Source organism: Pseudochaenichthys georgianus, unplaced genomic scaffold (genome assembly GCF_902827115.2).
Source record: "Pseudochaenichthys georgianus unplaced genomic scaffold, fPseGeo1.2 scaffold_465_arrow_ctg1, whole genome shotgun sequence".
Lineage (NCBI taxonomy): Eukaryota > Metazoa > Chordata > Actinopteri > Perciformes > Channichthyidae > Pseudochaenichthys > Pseudochaenichthys georgianus.
In genome coordinates, this window is record NW_027263029.1 from 2,501 (window position 1) to 25,812 (window position 23,312).

Below are 23,312 nucleotides of genomic sequence, written 5' to 3' on the forward strand. Positions count from 1 at the left end.
GCTGTGACTTTATGGACCGTGTTTACACACTAAATAAACTTCCATGAGACGCTGCGACTTTATGGACCGTGTTAACACACTAAATAAACTACCATGAGACGCTGTGACTTTATGGACCGTGTTAACACACTAAATAAACTGCCATGAGACGCTGTGACTTTATGGACCGTGTTAACACACTAAATAAACTGCCATGAGACGCTATGACTTTATGGACCGTGTTAACACACTAAATAAACTAGCATGAGACGCTGCGACTTTATGGACCGTGTTAACACACTAAATAAACTAGCATGAGACGCTGCGACTTTATGGACCGTGTTAACACACTACATAAACTGCCATGAGACGCTGTGACTTTATGGACCGTGTTTACACACTAAATAAACTTCCATGAGACGCTGCGACTTTATGGACCGTGTTAACACACTAAATAAACTTCCATGAGACGCTGTGACTTTATGGACCGTGTTAACACACTAAATAAACTACCATGAGACGCTGTGACTTTATGGACCGTGTTAACACACTAAATAAACTGCCATGAGACGCTGTGACTTTATGGACCGTGTTAACACACTAAATAAACTGCCATGAGACGCTATGACTTTATGGACCGTGTTAACACACTAAATAAACTAGCATGAGACGCTGCGACTTTATGGACCGTGTTAACACACCAAATAAACTTCCATGAGACGCTGTGACTTTATGGACCGTGTTAACACACTAAATAAACTACCATGAGACGCTGCGACTTTATGGACCGTGTTAACACACTCAATAAACTAGCATGAGACGCTGCGACTTTATGGACCGTGTTAACACACCAAATAAACTTCCATGAGACGCTGTGACTTTATGGACCGTGTTAACACACTAAATAAACTGCCATGAGACGCTATGACTTTATGGACCGTGTTAACACACTAAATAAACTAGCATGAGACGCTGCGACTTTATGGACCGTGTTAACACACCAAATAAACTACCATGAGACGCTGTGACTTTATGGACCGTGTTAACACACTAAATAAACTGCCATGAGACACTATGACTTTATGGACCGTGTTAACACACTAAATAAACTAGCATGAGACGCTGCGACTTTATGGACCGTGTTAACACACTAAATAAACTGCCATGAGACGCTGTGACTTTATGGACCGTGTTAACACACTAAATAAACTGCCATGAGACGCTATGACTTTATGGACCGTGTTAACACACTAAATAAACTAGCATGAGACGCTGCGACTTTATGGACCGTGTTAACACACCAAATAAACTTCCATGAGACACTGTGACTTTATGGACCGTGTTAACACACTAAATAAACTACCATGAGACGCTGTGACTTTATGGACCGTGTTAACACACCAAATAAACTTCCATGAGACGCTGTGACTTTATGGACCGTGTTAACACACTAAATAAACTGCCATGAGACGCTATGACTTTATGGACCGTGTTAACACACTAAATAAACTAGCATGAGACGCTGCGACTTTATTGACCGTGTTAACACACCAAATAAACTACCATGAGACGCTGTGACTTTATGGACCGTGTTAACACACTATATAAACTACCATGAGACGCTGTGACTTTATGGACCGTGTTAAAACAATAAATAAACTACCATGAGACGCTGTGACTTTATGGACCGTGTTTACACACTAAATAAATTTCCATGAGACGCTGTGACTTTATGGACCGTGTTAACACACTAAATAAACTGCCATGAGACGCTGTGACTTTATGGACCGTGTTTACACACTAAATAAACTTCCATGAGACGCTGTGACTTTATGGACCGTGTTAACACACTAAATAAACTGCCATGAGACGCTGTGACTTTATGGACCGTGTTAACACACTAAATAAACTGCCATGAGACGCTATGACTTTATGGACCGTGTTAACACACTAAATAAACTAGCATGAGACGCTGCGACTTTATGGACCGTGTTAACACACCAAATAAACTTCCATGAGACGCTGTGACTTTATGGACCGTGTTAACACACTAAATAAACTACCATGAGACGCTGCGACTTTATGGACCGTGTTAACACACTCAATAAACTAGCATGAGACGCTGCGACTTTATGGACCGTGTTAACACACCAAATAAACTTCCATGAGACGCTGTGACTTTATGGACCGTGTTAACACACTAAATAAACTGCCATGAGACGCTATGACTTTATGGACCGTGTTAACACACTAAATAAACTAGCATGAGACGCTGCGACTTTATGGACCGTGTTAACACACCAAATAAACTACCATGAGACGCTGTGACTTTATGGACCGTGTTAACACACTAAATAAACTGCCATGAGACACTATGACTTTATGGACCGTGTTAACACACTAAATAAACTAGCATGAGACGCTGCGACTTTATGGACCGTGTTAACACACTAAATAAACTGCCATGAGACGCTGTGACTTTATGGACCGTGTTAACACACTAAATAAACTGCCATGAGACGCTATGACTTTATGGACCGTGTTAACACACTAAATAAACTAGCATGAGACGCTGCGACTTTATGGACCGTGTTAACACACCAAATAAACTTCCATGAGACACTGTGACTTTATGGACCGTGTTAACACACTAAATAAACTACCATGAGACGCTGTGACTTTATGGACCGTGTTAACACACTAAATAAACTAGCATGAGACGCTGCGACTTTATGGACCGTGTTAACACACCAAATAAACTTCCATGAGACGCTGTGACTTTATGGACCGTGTTAACACACTAAATAAACTACCATGAGACGCTGCGACTTTATGGACCGTGTTAACACACTCAATAAACTAGCATGAGACGCTGCGACTTTATGGACCGTGTTAACACACTAAATAAACTGCCATGAGACGCTGTGACTTTATGGACCGTGTTAACACACTAAATAAACTGCCATGAGACGCTATGACTTTATGGACCGTGTTAACACACTAAATAAACTAGCATGAGACGCTGCGACTTTATGGACCGTGTTAACACACCAAATAAACTTCCATGAGACACTGTGACTTTATGGACCGTGTTAACACACTAAATAAACTACCATGAGACGCTGTGACTTTATGGACCGTGTTAACACACCAAATAAACTTCCATGAGACGCTGTGACTTTATGGACCGTGTTAACACACTAAATAAACTGCCATGAGACGCTATGACTTTATGGACCGTGTTAACACACTAAATAAACTAGCATGAGACGCTGCGACTTTATTGACCGTGTTAACACACCAAATAAACTACCATGAGACGCTGTGACTTTATGGACCGTGTTAACACACTATATAAACTACCATGAGACGCTGTGACTTTATGGACCGTGTTAAAACAATAAATAAACTACCATGAGACGCTGTGACTTTATGGACCGTGTTTACACACTAAATAAATTTCCATGAGACGCTGTGACTTTATGGACCGTGTTAACACACTAAATAAACTGCCATGAGACGCTGTGACTTTATGGACCGTGTTTACACACTAAATAAACTTCCATGAGACGCTGTGACTTTATGGACCGTGTTTACACACTAAATAAACTTCCATGAGACGCTGTGACTTTATGGACCGTGTTAACACACTAAATAAACTACCATGAGACGCTGTGACTTTATGGACCGTGTTAACACACTAAATAAACTGCCATGAGACGCTGTGACTTTATGGACCGTGTTTACACACTAAATAAACTTCCATGAGACGCTGTGACTTTATGGACCGTGTTAACACACTAAATAAACTACCATGAGACGCTGCGACTTTATGGACCGTGTTAACACACTACATAAACTGCCATGAGACGCTGTGACTTTATGGACCGTGTTTACACACTAAATAAACTTCCATGAGACGCTGTGACTTTATGAACCGTGTTAACACACTACATAAACTGCCATGAGACGCTGTGACTTTATGGACCGTGTTAACACACTAAATAAACTTCCATGAGACGCTGTGACTTTATGGACCGTGTTAACACACTAAATAAACTACCATGAGACGCTGTGACTTTATGGACCGTGTTAACACACTAAATAAACTGCCATGAGACGCTGTGACTTTATGGACCGTGTTAACACACTAAATAAACTGCCATGAGACGCTATGACTTTATGGACCGTGTTAACACACTAAATAAACTAGCATGAGACGCTGCGACTTTATGGACCGTGTTAACACACTAAATAAACTGCCACGAGACGCTGCGACTTTATGGACCGTGTTAACACACTAAATAAACTGCCTTGAGACGCTGCGACTTTATGGACCGTGTTAACACACTACATAAACTGCCATGAGACGCTGCGACTTTATGGACCGTGTTAACACACTAAATAAACTGCCATGAGACGCTGCGACTTTATGGACCGTGTTAACACACTAAATAAACTAGCATGAGACGCTGCGACTTTATGGACCGTGTTAACACACTCAATAAACTGCCATGAGACGCTGCGACTTTATGGACCGTGTTAACACACCAAATAAACTGCCATGAGACGCTGCGACTTTATGGACCGTGTTAACACACTAAATAAACTGCCATGAGACGCTGCGACTTTATGGACCGTGTTAACACACCAAATAAACTGCCATGAGACGCCGCGACTTTATGGACCGTGTTAACACATTATATAAACTGCCATGAGACGCTGCGACTTTATGGACCGTGTTAACACACTAAATAAACTGCCATGAGACGCTGCGACTTTATGGACCGTATTAACACACTACATAAACTGCCATGAGACGCTGCGACTTTATGGACCGTGTTACCACACTAAATAAACTGCCATGAGACGCTGCGACTTTATGGACCGTGTTAACACACTAAATAAACTGCCATGAGACGCTGCGACTTTATGGACCGTGTTAACACACTATATAAACTACCACGAGACGCTGCGACTTTATGGACCGTGTTAACACACCAAATAAACTGCCACGAGACGCTGCGACTTTATGGACCGTGTTAACACACTAAATAAACTGCCACGAGATGCCGCGACTTTATGGACCGTGTTAACACACCAAATAAACTGCCACGAGACGCTGCGACTTTATGGACCGTGTTAACACACTAAATAAACTGCCATGAGACGCTGCGACTTTATGGACCGTGTTAACACACTAAATAAACTGCCATGAGACGCTGCGACTTTATGGACCGTGTTAACACACTATATAAACTACCACAAGACGCTGCGACTTTATGGACCGTGTTAACACACCAAATAAACTGCCACGAGACGCTGCGACTTTATGGACCGTGTTAACACACTAAATAAACTGCCACGAGATGCCGCGACTTTATGGACCGTGTTAACACACCAAATAAACTGCCACGAGACGCTGCGACTTTATGGACCGTGTTAACACACTAAATAAACTGCCACGAGACGCTGCGACTTTATGGACCGTGTTAACACACTAAATAAACTGCCTTGAGACGCTGCGACTTTATGGACCGTGTTAACACACTATATAAACTGCCATGAGACGCTGCGACTTTATGGACCGTGTTAACACACTAAATAAACTGCCATGAGACGCTGCGACTTTATGGACCGTGTTAACACACTAAATAAACTAGCATGAGACGCTGCGACTTTATGGACCGTGTTAACACACTCAATAAACTGCCATGAGACGCTGCGACTTTATGGACCGTGTTAACACACCAAATAAACTGCCATGAGACGCTGCGACTTTATGGACCGTGTTAACACACTAAATAAACTGCCATGAGACGCTGCGACTTTATGGACCGTGTTAACACACCAAATAAACTGCCATGAGACGCCGCGACTTTATGGACCGTGTTAACACACTATATAAACTGCCATGAGACGCTGCGACTTTATGGACCGTGTTAACACACTAAATAAACTGCCATGAGACGCTGCGACTTTATGGACCGTATTAACACACTACATAAACTGCCATGAGACGCTGCGACTTTATGGACCGTGTTAACACACTAAATAAACTGCCATGAGACGCTGCGACTTTATGGACCGTGTTAACACACCAAATAAACTGCCATGAGACGCTGCGACTTTATGGACCGTATTAACACACCAAATAAACTGCCATGAGACGCTGCGACTTTATGGACCGTATTAACACACTACATAAACTGCCATGAGACGCTGCGACTTTATGGACCGTGTTAACACACTATATAAACTACCACGAGACGCTGCGACTTTATGGACCGTGTTAACACACTAAATAAACTGCCATGAGACGCTGCGACTTTATGGACCGTGTTAACACACCAAATAAACTGCCACGAGACGCTGCGACTTTATGGACCGTGTTAGCAAACCAAATAAACTACCACGAGATGCCACGGCTCTATGGACCGTGTTAACACACCAAATAAACTTCCACGAGACGCCGCGGCTTTATGGACCGTGTTAACACACCAAATAAACTACCACGAGATGCCGCTTTATGGACCGTGTTAACACACTAAATAAACTACCATGAGACGCCGCGGCTTTATGGACCGTGTTAACACACCAAATAAACTGCCACGAGACGCTGCGACTTTATGGACCGTGTTAACACACTAAATAAACTGCCACGAGATGCCGCGACTTTATGGACCGTGTTAACACACCAAATAAACTGCCACGAGACGCTGCGACTTTATGGACCGTGTTAACACACTAAATAAACTGCCACGAGACGCTGCGACTTTATGGACCGTGTTAACACACTAAATAAACTGCCTTGAGATGCTGCGACTTTATGGACCGTGTTAACACACTATATAAACTGCCATGAGACGCTGCGACTTTATGGACCGTGTTAACACACTAAATAAACTGCCATGAGACGCTGCGACTTTATGGACCGTGTTAACACACTAAATAAACTAGCATGAGACGCTGCGACTTTATGGACCGTGTTAACACACTCAATAAACTGCCATGAGACGCTGCGACTTTATGGACCGTGTTAACACACCAAATAAACTGCCACGAGACGCTGCGACTTTATGGACCGTGTTAACACACTAAATAAACTGCCACGAGATGCCGCGACTTTATGGACCGTGTTAACACACCAAATAAACTGCCACGAGACGCTGCGACTTTATGGACCGTGTTAACACACTAAATAAACTGCCACGAGACGCTGCGACTTTATGGACCGTGTTAACACACTAAATAAACTGCCTTGAGATGCTGCGACTTTATGGACCGTGTTAACACACTATATAAACTGCCATGAGACGCTGCGACTTTATGGACCGTGTTAACACACTAAATAAACTGCCATGAGACGCTGCGACTTTATGGACCGTGTTAACACACTAAATAAACTAGCATGAGACGCTGCGACTTTATGGACCGTGTTAACACACTCAATAAACTGCCATGAGACGCTGCGACTTTATGGACCGTGTTAACACACCAAATAAACTGCCATGAGACGCCGCGACTTTATGGACCGTGTTAACACACCAAATAAACTACCACGAGACGCCGCGGCTTTATGGACCGTGTTAACACACCAAATCAACTACCACGAGACGCCGCGGCTTTATGGACCGTGTTAACACACTAAATAAACTACCACGAGACGCCGCGGCTTTATGGACCGTGTTAACACACTAAATAAACTACCACGAGACGCCGCGGCTTTATGGACCGTGTTAACACACTAAATAAACTACCACGAGACGGTGCGACTTTATGGACCGTGTTAACACACTAAATAAACTACCACGAGACGCTGCGACTTTATGGACCGTGTTAGCAAACCAAATAAACTACCACGAGACGCCGCGGCTTTATGGACCGTGTTAACACACCAAATAAACTACCACGAGACGCCGCGGCTTTATGGACCGTGTTAACACACCAAATCAACTACCACGAGACGCCGCGGCTTTATGGACCGTGTTAACACACTAAATAAACTACCACGAGACGCCGCGGCTTTATGGACCGTGTTAACACACTAAATAAACTACCACGAGACGGTGCGACTTTATGGACCGTGTTAACACACTAAATAAACTACCACGAGACGGCGCGACTTTATGGACCGTGTTAACACATTAAATAAACTACCACGAGACGGCACGACTTTATGGAACGTGTTAACACACTAAATAAACTACCACGAGACGGCGCGACTTTATGGACCGTGTTAACACACTAAATAAACTACCACGAGACGCCGCGATTTTATGGACCGTGTTTACTCACTAAATAAACTACCACGAGACGCCGCGACTTTATGGACCGTGTTAACACACTAAATAAACTACCACGAGACGCCGCGACTTTATGAACCGTATTAACACACTAAATAAACTACCACGAGACGCCGCGACTTTATGAACTATTTTAATACACTAAATAAACTACAACGTTGAAATAATGTTTGAACTAAATATGGTGAGCTCGACAAATGAAACCTGGACATGTGACCCTGAATCAATCAATGTTTATTTATAGCCCAATATCACAAATGTTACATTTGTCTCAGTGGTCTTCACAGTGTGTACAGAATATCAGTATGACAACACGACACCCTCTGTCCTTAGACCCTCTGTCCTCAGACCCTCTGTCATTAGACCCTCACATCGTACAAGGAAAAACTTCCGGAGAAAACCCACAGTTTAAAGGGAAAAATGGGAGAAACCTCAGGGAGAGCAACAGGGAGGGATCCCTCTCCCAGGACGGACAGACGTGCAATAGATGCCGTGTGTAAATTGAAAAGATAATACATTTGCAACATAGGTAGTCCACATATTTGGAAATGCATGTGTGTATAATAGGAAGATGAATCCAGGACCGATGATCCAGGACCACAACCACGACTCAAGATCCAGCACTCGCGATCCAGGACACAGGACCGCAGGATCATCCATGACTCTGGATCCCGGCGTATATAGACACCAAAAAGAAAGACATGTGGGGAAGCTGGGTTAATCCGAACATGAGAGGACACAGGTACAGACAGAGAGAAGGAAGAAGCAAGATGTCCCCCGACAAACTAAGCCTATATCAGCAAAACTAGGGGCTGAATCTAATCAGCCCCAACTATAAGCTTTATCAAAAAGGAAGGTCTTAAGCGCACTCTTAAAAACGGATAGGGTGTCTGCCGCCCGAACACAAACTGGAAGCTGATTCCACAAATGTGGAGCTTGATAAGAAAAGGCTCTGGCTCCCATTGTACTTTTAGAGACTCTAGGAACAACCCTGCATTCTTGGAACGCAATGCCCTAGTAGGCCAGTAGGGTATAATGAGTTCTTTAAGGTAAGATGGCGCCTGCCCATTAAGGGCTTTGTAGGCGAGAAGAAGCATTTTAAATTCTATCCTGTGTTCTATAGTGTTGAGAGCTTCATAGTATGAAGTAAATACTTAAAACGACAGTTAATTATAAATCATATATGATCAATCATATTCTTGTATGAACCCATAATGAGAATGCTTCTTGATGGTTTTTGAATATGTATGTATGCTTACAATTTTAGTTGTTGCTGTTTTATAACTTTGCGTTTTCAAAAGAGGGTGTTGAGAGCTTCATTGTATGAAGTAAATACTTAAAACGAAAGTTAGTTATAATCAAATATAATCAATTATATTCTTGTATAACCCACAATGAAAATGCTTCATATTTTAGGTTTTTCTATATTTACAGCATAAACAAAACAAAGTGGTTTGTTAAGTTGAGTGTAAGGCCTATGATTTATGCCCTAATCTCTGATAAGAGAGTAGGCAGGTTCTTTCCTCTCCTCTCACAGCAGGGAGGGGGGCTCCAGACTTAAGCAGAAACACATGGAGGCCTCAAAAAGGTGGTTATGTCAGAGTCATAGAATATGTCCAGTCATGTTTTGTTTTACACAAACTTGGGAAGGTGTGTCTTATGCCAGAGCCAATAGAATATGTTGGTTGGGTATAGAGGAGGTGTTTGTGGGTTTTCTATCCGGTTTTTTGAGCATAAAAAGACTGGCTTTTTTGGATTTCGTCGGGGAGAGGGGGGGAAACTCCTGGTATACTCTCTCCCGGTAGGCTCTGTCTTTCAGAGCTGGGTTAATAGCTCTCGGTAAGGTTCTCTCAAACTGGGTGAATATCTCTTGCATTTCTTGGTTGGAATGATGAGGGAATTGCTTTGAATGCTGAGTGAATTGCTTTGAATGCTGAGTGAATTGATTTGAATGCTGAGTGAATTGATTTGAATGCTGCATGGAATGATTTTATGGAAGAGGTTTTTTGAGAGTTTAGTGAAACCTGCCCACGTGAGGAAATCCCTCCGAATCATTGCGGGATTTTGATGGTTTAGTGACACCTGCCCACGTGAGGAAATCCCTCCGAATCATTGTGGGATTTTGATGGTTTAGTGACACCCGCCCACGTGAGGAAATCCCTCCGAATCATTGCGGGATTTTGATGGTTTAGTGACACCTGCCCACGTGAGGAAATCCCTCCGAATCATTGCGGGATTTTGATGGTTTAGTGACACCTGCCCACGTGAGGAAATCCCTCCGAATCATTGTGGGATTTTGATGGTTTAGTGACACCCGCCCACGTGAGGAAATCCCTCCGAATCATTGCGGGATTTTGATGGTTTAGTGACACCTGCCCACGTGAAGAAATCCCTCCAAATCATTGCGGGATTTTGAGTGTTTAGTGAAACCTGCCCACGTGAGGAAATCCCTCCGAATCATTGCGGGATTTTGAATGGGTTTTTATTATCACCAGTCTTTGTATGAGAGAATGTCACAACTGAATTGTCCAGGTAAAGGGAAACATTTTGGTAATAAATGTAAGACTGTGAATTAAAGTTTCATATGTGAACATGATCACAGCATCATTTTTGTGTGTTGTTTAGTATAATTATAATGTTGTAAAGAGAGAAGGAAAAAACCCTGTATTAGTTTGGACCTATTTTTCTTCAAATAAACTGATCCCACCTTTTGGACTGGGACAACTTAAAGGACACCTGTGCTCTCCTCTCCTGCTTCAAAGGTAAGATTGCACCCTGCCACACACACATGTTTAGGTAGGAACACACCCCATTTACTGATACCAAAATCCTTCGGGATCGCTTAAACAGATTAAAAAGAGTTGTCTGAATTGAAACAGCAGTTAATTGAACCTGGTTCTTCGGGGAGTTAAGTTAAGTTAAGTTAAGATCTTGCTGACGTTTGGTGGATCTGAGCCAAGCAGTAAACTTACATAGACTCAGTAACTTCGGTCGGGTCAATTAGTGAGGTCAGAGTAATTTACCGGAATAAATTAATCGGGGCCTCACCTAGAACAATAGGGAGCCAGTGTAAGGCAGCCAGAACAGGAGTAATGTGGTCCCTTCTCCTAACTCTGGTTAGTACACGAGCTGCAGCATTTTGAATCAGCTGAAGCCACTTGATTGACTTCTTGGTACTCCCTGATAATAAAGAGTTACAATAATTCAGCCTAGAAGTAACAAATGCATGGACTAGTTTCTCTGCATCGCTTTGAGGCAAGATATGACTGATCTTTGCAATGTTACGTAGATGGAAGTAGGCGGTCCTTGAGATTGATTTTATGTGGGCGTTAATAAATCCTGATCAAATATAACACCAAGATTCCTTACAGTCTCACTGGAGGCCAAATTAATGCCATCCATAGTTAGTATATCTTTAGATAATTTGTTTCGTAGATTCTTCGGGCCAAGTACAATAACTTCAGTTTTGGTCGTGTTTAACATCAAAAAGTTTAAGGTCATCCACGTTTTTAAGTCCTTGAGGCAGTCTTGAATTTTATTTAGCTGATTAATTTCATCAGGCTTGATTGATAAATATAGTTGAGTATCATCCGCATAACAATGAAAGTTTACAGAATGATTCCTTATAATATTGCCTAACGGAAGCATATATAATGTGAACAGAATAGGTCCGAGCACTGAGCCCTGTGGCACTCCATGGCTAACTTTGGTTTGCGTGGAAGATTCATCGTTAACACGTACAAACTGAGAGCGTTCAGATAGATAGGACCTAAACCAGCCTAAAGCAGTTCCCTGTATGCCAACTAAGTGCTCTAGTCTTTGCAATAGGATGTCATGGTCGATAGCATCAAATGCAGCACTAAGATCGAGCAACACAAGAATAGAGACAAGTCCCTTGTCTGAGGCTATTAGAATGTCATTTGTGACTTTAACCAGAGCTGTCTCTGTGCTATGATGTGTTCTAAAGCCAGACTGAAAATCTTCAGATAAATCATTGTTTTTTAAGTAACAGCTGTTTTGCGACCGCTTTCTCAAGAATCTCTGAGAGGAACGGAAGATTAGAAATAGGTCTATAGTTGGCTAAAACCTCTGGATCGAGGTTGTGCTTTTTAAGAAGCGGTTTTATCACTGCTACTTTGAATGATTGTGGAACATAGCCTGATAATAAAGACATATTCATAATATTTAATAACGAAGTGCTAATTAATGGAAAAACTTCCTTCAACAGCTTAGTTGGAATTGGGTCTAACATACACGTTGATGGTTTAGAAGAGAGAATCATTGAATGTAATTGTTCAAGGTTAATGGCTGAAAAGCATTCTAGTTTACTATCTCGTGTAATATTAGAACTTACGTTTCCGGGAGCTGTTGATAACACTATACTGGTCGAAGGCAAGAGGTCATTGATTTTGTTTCTCAGAGTAACAATTTTATCGTTAAAAAAGCACATAAAATCATTACTACTGAGTGCTAAGGGAATAGAAGGCTCAGTGGAGCTGTGGCTCTCTGTCAGCCTGGCTACAGTGCTGAAAAGAAATCTGCATTATTCTTATTCTCATCTATTAATGAAGAGTAGTAGGCTGCTCTCGCTTTACGCAGTGCTTTCTTATATTCATTGAGAGTAATATGCCAAATTAAACGAGATTCTTCAAGTTTAGTGGAACGCCATATCCTTTCAAGTTGTCTCAACTTTTGCTTTATTTTGCGGGTTTCGGCATTATGCCATGGAGCTAATCTATGTTGTTTTATTTTCTTCTCTTTCAAAGGAGCAACAGAGTCTAATTGTATTCGCAGTGCATCTGTAGCACTATTAACAACATGATCAATTTGGGGTGGTGTACATTTTGTATAAGTTTCCTCCCCTACATGCAGACATGCTATCGAGTTAAGTATTGGTGGAATCTCTTCCTTACATGTGGCTATAGCACTAACAGATAGGTTTCTGCTGCAGGAGCTTTTGACTAATGCTTTGTAGTCTAGTAATAGTACTTCAGAAGTTACTAAGAAATGGTCGGATAAAGCAGGATTATGCGGTTCCACTAATAGTTGCTCAATTTCAATACCATAAGTCAGAATAAGGTCGAGAGTGTGATTATAGCAGTGGGTTGGTTTATTTACACTCTGACAGAAACCAACAGAATCTCATATAGAGTTAAATGCTGAACATGAAGTGTAATATAAATGTGATATTCCCAGTGAAACCAGAAGAAAGACACAAAGGAAAGGAGACTCAGGAGACACGGTTAGTGCTGATAGTCATGCTTTATTAAATCAATAACTGGAGAAAAACTCAAGGAGGCTGCAAAACCTACGTCTCTACCTTCAGTCTAACAAAGAGCGGGACTCCTCCCCCTCGCCCGCTGACTGACTGCTAATATCTATCACACACACACTGCAGCGCTCCGAGAGACAGCTCCGCCTCTGCAGACCAGCGCCGGCCGGGCTCTGCTCTCGTGATGCGGTGTTACTGAGAGCCGGGCCGGGGTCGCCTGCAGAGCCGGAGCACAAAACAAAAAGAAACAGTCGCTCAGGGAGTGCAGCCGCCCGCACTGTGAGCATGTCATCGAAATGGCGGTATGACATAATCCGTCAGAGCGCGAGGCCCAGTCGGGCTGCTTGCATGAGGGTATATGCAAACAGCCCTCAGGGTCTCGCCTCAGTTTCTATGCAGCGCAGTGCATTCTTATATATTATATATCTGTCTCAGTAACGTCAACAGGGAGCCTCTCTACCTGTTGAGGCAATCTTTAGACTTCAACGCTTCGTTGAGGCACAGAGTTTAGTTTCTTAGCCTAACAGGGTATTCGTTCCTAGTAGAACTTTCTCCAGATAAACCACATTCAGTTTCTTTTGTTTCAGTTACTATTATTGTCATAAATAACAATGCATACATTTCCCATAACCGTTCAATTCGGCTATATACATTATGTACATGTCACAGAAAAATGGATTAAGAATCCTAAGTCATAGTTATCCAATATGGCACATTTTATCAACGTTAGACTATAGTCTAGTTTGGCATAAATTAATGTCAAGATTGGTACAAAAATAGTTCATATTTACAAGAACAGAAATCCAGATCGTTAATAAGTAGATTATTTCTTAATTAATAAATAAAAAGGCACGGAGGAAGGGAAGAAGGGAAGAAGGGAAAGGGGGACGATAGGGTTGAGATTTGTCTTTTCTTTACACTGATCGGATGCTGATGTGGACAGTTGCTGAGTCGGAGCCCAGCTCGTTGGACAGTTTCAGGGTGTACGTCCCGGCGTCCTCCTCCTTCACGCCGGTGATGATGAGCGTGGTCAGGTCCTCCGTGGTGTCGATGTGGAAGCGTCCGCCGGCGGTCACCTCGATTTTCTTCCCGCCGCGAGACCACTGGATGAGTTTGGCGTCTCCGGAGAAGGCGCAGGTGACCGTCAGGACTTTGCCCGGCTCGATGCTGATGTCCTCCGGCAGAGCCTCGATCCTGGGGGCAGAACCTGGACCGCACAGAACATGAACATTAGCTCAGATTCAATATTAGAGGAGACAGCAACTTAACATGCCCCCAAAGATCAAACAGAGTTGTTCCAGACTCTCTTTGCTGACTATGTTGCGCCGTTGGACCGCTGTGACCTAAGACGTGCACATATCTACGCTGCAGCTATGTACACATGACAAGTAAAGCCTTAATCTCTTACCGATCGCTCTGAACGCTGAACCCTCCGTCATGCTGCTGCTGGAGCTCATAGCGTGCGTCTCGGACGTCAAAGAGGACATACTGGACATGGACATGGACTCGAACTTCATCTCAGCGGCCCTGCTGCTCATGGAGCTGGACTCCATCATGGACGACATCATGGCCTGCTGGGCGGAGGACATCATGGCCTGCGGGGCGGAGGACATCATGGCCTGAGGGGCGGAGGACATCATGGCCTGCGGGGCGGAGGACATCATGGCCTGCTGGGCGGAGGACATCATGGCCTGCGGGGCGGAGGACATCATGGCCTGCTGGGAGGAGGACATCATGGCCTGCTGGGCGGAGGACATCATGGCCTGCTGGGAGGAGGACATCGTGGCCTGCTGGGCGGAGGACATCGTGGCCTGCTGGGAGGAGGACATCATGGCCTGCTGGGCGGAGGACATCATGGCCTGCTGGGCGGAGGACATCATGGCCTGCTGGGCGGAGGACATCGTGGCCTGCTGGGCGGAGGACATCATGGCCTGCTGGGCGGAGGAAGAGGAGAAGGAGGAAGACTCCTGCATCGCGTGCATCTCTTTCTTCATCATCATGGACGAGCTCATGGCCGAGCTCACGGAGGACAGTGAAGACTCCTTAAGACTCATCGCCATCGATCCTGATCGGGGGAGACAAGGAAATGATTCATATGTCTTTAGAATGACTACGAAGTAACGAGTACCCTAAAGGACACTAGTCTTCCTGTCTTACCTCGTTGGTGAATGAGGAATCAGAAAATGTAGTAAATTGGAAGAAGATTAGGATGCGTTTGCATAGTTTTTAGGTAAAAGTCATGACGAGCAAAGTAATGAGGATACTACGGATACAGGACTACACGTGTGTGAGGGTTTGTATGCCGATAGTTATGATGTTCTTAAAGCACTAATTCAAGACATTTCTAGATGTTCTGGGTTTTCCATTCACTGTGGAGACATGTGAGAGTTGGTATTGACCTACAACTGGTACACTTCAGGGACGAGGTATCTCATGACTGTCTTTAATTAGCATGACATTGGACTAGATGTGCGTGGATACTCGAGGCTGGTGCTCACCTCTCAGTGCCACTTGCTGCTCGTGGTAGGCCGTAACCTTCATGCGAATGGACTGGAACACCTGTCCGGTGAAGGAGAATGACGATTTGGATACCCCTCCCTCGGACGTCATCTCGCAGGTGTACTCTCCCTGGTCGCTGTCGGCCAGGTCGTGGATCAGCAGGCTGCAGGAGCCCTCGGAGTAGTGCATCTCGAAGTGGCTGCTCTGGGAAAGCCTCCTCCCGTTGAAGGACCACACCGCCTCCCGGACGCTGCTCTCGCAGACGCAGGACATCCGGACCGAGCCCTCGCTGGCCTCGGCCATCACTTGACTCACGACTTTAGGAGGTTTCGGGACCGGGGATTTGACCGTGGGAGGGGACGCAACTCTCTTGGGCGACATAATTGGAGGGGGGGGACTTCACCCGAGGAGGGGATTTGATGCCCACGGGTTCTGGGGACTTCAAGGCTCTTGGTGATTTGATGCCTGAAGGTTCTGGGGACTTGAGGCCTCTTGGTGATTTAACTCCTGCTGGTTCTGGAGACTTGGCTCCAAAAGGTGATTTAACTCCTGCTGGTTCTGGAGACTTGGCTCCAAAAGGTGATTTAACTCCTGCTGGTTCTGGAGACTTGGCTCCAAAAGGTGATTTAACTCCTGCTGGTTCTGGAGACTTGGCTCCAAAAGGTGATTTAACTCCTGCTGGTTCTGGAGACTTGGCTCCAAAAGGTGATTTAACTCCTGCTGGTTCTGGAGACTTGGCTCCAAAAGGTGATTTAACTCCTGCTGGTTCTGGAGACTTGGCTCCAAAAGGTGATTTAACTCCTGCTGGTTCTGGAGACTTGGCTCCAAAAGGTGATTTAACTCCTGCTGGTTCTGGAGATTTGATACCTCGAGGTGTTTTTATTCCGGCAGGTTCTGGAGACTTCACACCAAAAGGTGTTTTTATTCCGGCAGGTTCTGGAGATTTGGCTCCAATTGGGGATTTCACTCCCTCTGGTTCAGGAGACTTTACTCTCTCCGGCGTCATGACTTGTGTTGGTGACTTAACTCTGGGTTCGGGAGATTTTACACCCCGTGGTGACCTAACGCCCTCAGGTTCGGGCGATTTGACCCCTGGCGTGGGGGACTTCACGCTCGGGGTGGGAGACGTTACAATTGGTTCGGGAGACTTCACACTCGGCGTTGGTGACTTCACGCTCGGAGTGGGAGACGTTACGGTGGCAGAGGGTGCCGGTGATGGGACTGAAGGCTCTGGTGACTTCACGCTCGGAGTGGGAGACGTTACGGTGGCAGAGGGTGCCGGTGATGGGACTGAAGGCTCTGGTGACTTGACACTGGGAGCGGGAGACGTTACGGTGGCAGAGGGTGCCGGTGATGGGACTGAAGGCTCTGGTGACTTGACACTGGGGGATTTGACTGCAGAGACTTCCTCTATGGGCGCTGGTCTGCGGATGGTCAGGGTGAAGTGAGCCTCCTGCCTGCCGGCCGAGTTCTCGACCACAACCGTGTAACTGCCCTCAGAGGAGATGCTCACAGAGGAGATCTCGAAGCTGGACTTGTACTGAGTGGTGGTGACCTGGACGTGGCGAGATGAGACGATGGTCCGGCTCTCGTGCATCCACGTTACAGTTGGTGCAGGCTCTCCGTCGATATCACAGGTGAATTTGGCAGACTCTCCCTCTGACACGGTCACGGACTGGGGCTTGGTGAGCATCCTGGCCGGAAGAGAAGGCGCCACTTTGTGGATGACGCTTTCCCCGACAGAGGTTGACTTCACTTTGGCTTCAGATGTGGTGCGTTTCGCAGACAAGGAGAACCTCTCTGACGAGTAGGAGGAATCAGATGACAGGTAATCAGCCGCTGCGAACTTGATGGAGGAATCGTACCTCTCAGCGGAGGAGTACCTCTCAGCGGAGGAGTACCTCTCAGCGGAGAAGGACCTCTCAGAGGAGGCGGCGTATCTCTCCCGTGTGGTAACCTCATGTTTCTCCGTCAGCTTAGACTTGCTCTCTTCCACCTGTAAGTGGCTCTCGGCAGAATAGCCAGCTTTGAAGTGACTGGTGTGGTAGTGGTCGACCTTGGTGACTTCGGGGAAAAATCCCTTTATGACTTCCTCATCCCTGCGGCGGGAGCAGAAGGTGGTGTAGCCGCCACCGGACACATCCAGGGTGGCGTAGTCGGAAGCGTCTCCCTTGGAGTTGGAGCATACGCAGCGGTATGATCCACTGTCTTCCGCTTGGCAGTCCAGAATAGCGATGGACAGAACTCCACTCATGTTGGTGAAGACATATTTGTTGCTGCTCTCAAAGATTTCATTTCCGTTGTGCAACCACTTGACCTCAGCGTCAGGCTTGGACTGGATGTTCAGGGTGAACTTGGTGTCTTGGCCGATGGGTATGCGATGAGAGCGCATCCTTACGGTCACTCGGGGAGCATGGTCCAGGCTGAAGGGTGTCTGGCTAACCACCTGGTATTTCCTCTCGGACTTCAGGGCAGCCTTTCTGGCCTCGTAGCGGGACATGATGTCAAAGCGGGCGGTCCGTTCAAACCTGGAGGAAGAGCGGGACGACCTCTCGGCGGACCTGATTGGGCTGGGAGATCGGGGGCGTGTCCTCTCCGGGGTGGGGGATCTCCTCGTCACAACCTCTCCCTGTGCTTCCACAGTCCTAGCACGAGATGGTCTGATCAGCTCTGAGACTGGGCGCATGAGCTCGATGTATGTGGGAGACAGAGATCTCCTCCTCCTCATGAACTGAGAAACCGTGCGTTTCTTCTTGGTCTGTGTGACCTCCACAGCCTCGTGTCGGACCACATGTCTTCTCTCTTCACGCGCCTCCATGCGTACTGGGCTGCGGGAAGGAGAGGCAGAAAAGCCGAGCTCCAGTTCGTCCTCCAGCATTGTCTTCTCCTCCTCGGTTCTCCTCATGGAGAGGTAGTCGTCCACGGGCATCAGCAGCTCTTCGTCACTGAGGTCTCCCAGAGATCTCCTTCTGGATCTGAAGGAAGCCTCGGATTCAGGAGACGGTGAACGGCGGCCGGGTCTGACGGTCTCCAGGTCATCCAGACTGAGTTTTGGAATACGCCATCTTGGTCTGTACTGGTCAGTGATTCTGGGGAGGGGCACGACATAGAACTGTTCCCACCTGGACAGGCGGATACGTCTCTGCCTCTTCTGCACAATCTTCTCCATCCGCTCTGGAACGACATACTGGTCTCTCAGCTTCCTGTACCACTTCATGTCAGACAGAGGCACAAACTGTTTGATCGTTTTGTCCTCGTCCAGAGCTCTGGGATCATGGACCCGAGGCTCTGGGATCTCATAGGGCATGAACATCCTCCTCTCCTCTTCCAGCTTCTTAGTCTCTGACTTCTGCACAGTGATGTCGAACTCTCCCTCCACGTTCTTGGTGCCCACCGCGGGCTTATACATCTCTGCAGCGAACTTGAGTGCGTCCTGGGCCGTGGAGTTTAGAGCTTCCATCTCCTCTGTGGCAACAATCTTCAGAGCCATTTTGTTGGTCCTTTCGATTTGTTTCTGGACGTACATGTACTTCTCCTCCTCGCTCTTGTACTCCCTCCTGGTATAGGTAAGGCGGTCCACCTTCAGGGAGGCCTGGCAGCTTATGGATCCAGCACAGTTGGTTGCAGTAACATGGTACACACCAGAGTCCTCCAGCAGAGTGTTTCTGATGTGCAGGACATGGTAGTCAACGTCCTCCTCTATGACAACGACCTTGGGGCCAAACTCCATGGCATGGCCGTCCTTCTTCCACTTCAGAGTAGGAGATGGGATTCCTGAGACTCTGAGCTCAAAGCGGACGCTGTTTCCTTCCACGCAGTCCACATTGGCCAGCAGGCGTTTGAACATGGGCCTCATGGTGTCCTCCATCACTGGATGCGGTGTCACGGTGAGACGGGCCACGCAGCTGTCTTCTCCAAACTTGTTGTGGGCCATGACGGTGTATTCGGCATCATCACTTGCGTCCACATGGTGGATCATCAGCTGGTACAGACCCTTATCGCTGGTGAACGTGTACTTCCTGTCATCCTCGCCCGGCTTGATTCGCTCTCCGTTCTTCAGCCATGCCACATGAGGCTCCGGGTGCACGGTGATGGTGACACCAAAACGCACATCCTCGCCAAAGTAGGCAGAGCGGTTGTAGAGAGGCAAAGTGAACTCTGGCGGTCTCTGCAGGAGTCTAGCCTGGTCCACTCTCTTCCTCAGTTTCTTTATGGAGCGGCTGACGTAGTGCTCTCTGATGCTCCTCACTGTCTCAACAAACAGCTCTCCGTAAGAGCTGTCCTCTCCATCGTCGCTCACAACCTTGCACCGGTACACTCCGTTATCGCTCTCCTCAACGTCCTTCACGTAGATGCTGGCAAAGCCGTTGCTGTACGTGATTTCATACTTGCTGCTCGCATGGAGCTGGCGGTTCCCGAAGAACCAGGACACCTGAGTGCTCTTGTCGTAGTTGACAATGCTACAAGTGAATCTGATATGGCCACCTTCCTCAGCGGAGCCGTGCATGACGGGTCCCGTGCGGAGGCCGTGGTACTCGGTTCCGATCTTCACTTTGCCAACAGCATATCCTCTCTGGTTCTTGAACGCGCCACCATAGGCCACGCGGGCTGACGATACAATGGTATCTGTCCTCTTAACCAGGGACTGATAGTACCTTCTGTGTTTCAATGTCCGGATGACCTTGTTGCTGACATTCTCAATCTTCATCTTGAGCCACGGGTGTTCCAGAGCCTCGTGGGCCGTCATACGCAGCTTCCTGTCTTTGACTAGAAGTCTGTCCACAAAGTCCATAGCCTCCAGGCTGATGTCCTTGAATGCTTCGCTATCAAAGATGTACTCACAGCTGGAGATGTTCTCGATCATCTTTGTAATGGACTCTCCGGCGAACGGATTCAGGCCGCTGAGCAAAACGTAGGCCATCACACCAACGGACCACATATCGGTGGCCGTGGTGACCAGGTCGTGGCGGTGGATCTCCGGGGCGCAGTACTCCGGGGCTGAGAACAGCGCTCTGATGTTTTCACCGGGCACCAGCAGCCTAGCCTGGCCCATATCGATAATCTTCACGGTGGTGCTTCTCTTTGTGGTGTAGATGATGTTGTCTGGGCGGATATCGAAGTGTGCATAGTTGTTGCTATGCATGAACTTGAGGGCGGAGCAGACCTGTCTCAGGTAGCGGACAATCTCCTGCTCCGTCAGCTCAAAGTTGCTGGTGCCAAGGCGCTCAAAGATGTCGACTCCAGAAATAAATTCAAAGATGAGGATGATCTCCTCCATGCTTTCAAAGTATTCATGCAGGTAGATGACGTTCTTGTGCCTTGCTACGTTTAGAGCTTCAATTTCTCTGAGGACCAACTCGCGGTCCGTTCCCTTCACCTTGATGAACTTGGCCATGAAGGTCTTCTTTGTGGCGATCTCCGTGCAGCGGTGGACAATTCCAAACTGGCAGCGGGCGAGTTCCTCATGGATGACGTACTTGGAGGTCAGCTCCTTCACCTTGTAGACCAGAGTCTCCTCCTTGGTGACCTCTCTGATCTCGTCCACCTCCTCGTCGTAGTTCCTAGTCACTGACTTGTCTTCCTTTGTGGTGATGGGCTCTGTTGGCTGGCAAGGAGCACTCAGGCCAAACTGGTTCTCGGCGATGACTCTGAACTGGTACTTGGTCTTTCCGAATATGTTAATGATGTTGATGCCGCAGTCGGTGGTCTGTCCGGCACGGATCCACCTGTCGGCGGTTGTGGGACACTTCTCCACAATGTACCCAATGATGTCGCTTCCGCCATCGTTTGCAGGTGGCTGCCAGGCCAAGGTGATGGAGTCTCGAGAGATTTCGCTGACAACCAGGCCCGTTGGTGGCTCAGGTATGTCGGCCACGTTCACCTCAATGGTTTGCTTGTCTGTTCCGAACCTGTTCTTCGCAGTTAGGATGTAGTAGCCGGTATCCTTCCTCTCCATTCCCTTCTGGAACACCAGCGAGGTGAAGGACCTGGTGGTGATGACTTGGTGATACGGAGAGTTGGACAGGATCTCCTGACCCTTCTGCCAAATGATTGCTGGCTCAGGTTTGCCAGAGATGGGGATCTTGATGGTGACATAATCACCACGGGCAGCATTGACTGCACCCATTCCCTGGAGCTCCTTGGGGAGGTGGATCTTGGCAGGAACTGGAATATAATAAAAATATATGACATTAGTTGTATACTGTTCACTTAATAGATTGTAGAAAACATGAAGGATTTATATGTTTCAACACAGATCTCTATCATTACCTTCCACCTCCAGGTGTGCGGTGGTGGAGATGGATCCGGAGGAGTTGGTTGCTCTGACTTGGTACACGGTGGCGTCGCACTCATCAGCGGCAATGATCACCAGTTGGAAGTAGCCTCCCTTGAACTCCTGGGCTTTAATCTTTGTTCCATCAGCCTCGATCTCCTTTCCACTGCGATACCATTTCACCAGAGGCTTGGGATGGCCCACCACCTGGTCATTGGGAAATAACAAAGTTAGCTACGATGGTCCCTCATGTGGATGTTGCAACTTAGTCACTGAGGAAACTGCTTGAAACTGCTTGAGTGTTCAGTAGAAGTACATACTTGGCTTTATATCATGATGTATTAAGAGAAACCAAGCAATTATTGTAATGTCCAACACGGTTGCCACTGATGGTACCCGTTATTTCATACGCACGTTTTACCAACACTGTGACATTTAAACGGGATCCTTTGTATCAAATCCAGCCGCTCGTGTATTCCTAAAAGCAAATGCTGTGTAGTTTAAGTAAAGTACCTTGGTGACGAATGTGGCATTGGCCTTGTATTTGGCCGTCATGTCCCGGATCTCCTCTCTGAAGGCGGGAGCGCGAGGAGATTGTTCGGACTTGGGGGTGATTGGCGCTGAGATCTCGCTCCAGTCGCTCTCGCCGCCCAAGTTCTCGCACTTGACACGGAACTCGTACTCGAAGCCCTCGATCAAGGCCTTGACCTCGAAGCTGGTCTCCTGGATCTTCTGGCTAGTGACGGATATCCACTTGTTCTGTTTCTTCTCGCGTTTCTCCAGGTAGTAGCTGGAGACCTTAGCGCCGCCGTCGCTGCTCGGAGGCTTCCAGCAGACGAGGCAGGAGTCGTTGGTGGAGCTCATGATGAACGGCTGCTGTGGGATGCCAGGTTTTTCTAGGGAACACAGGGGATGTTATAATAGTGCTCCACATTAACGGCTAAGATCTGCAAGGCCGCAGAAAGCAAACCAAGTATGCGTG

General features: G+C 46.7%; 1 protein-coding gene across 1 annotated transcript in view; it reads right to left on the bottom strand.

Annotated features, from left to right (window-relative positions):
- Positions 1-13,528: 13,528 nt before the first annotated feature.
- Positions 13,529-23,312, bottom strand: part of LOC117442744 (titin-like) — a gene marked incomplete at its 5' end in the record, with an annotated part of 210,055 nt that continues 200,271 nt past the window's right edge. The window contains 6 exon segments of the mRNA XM_071202478.1: positions 13,529-14,764; positions 14,966-15,622; positions 16,056-16,453; positions 16,497-22,221; positions 22,327-22,537; positions 22,844-23,226. Of these exon segments, the coding sequence (XP_071058579.1) occupies positions 14,472-14,764; positions 14,966-15,622; positions 16,056-16,453; positions 16,497-22,221; positions 22,327-22,537; positions 22,844-23,226 (7,667 nt within the window).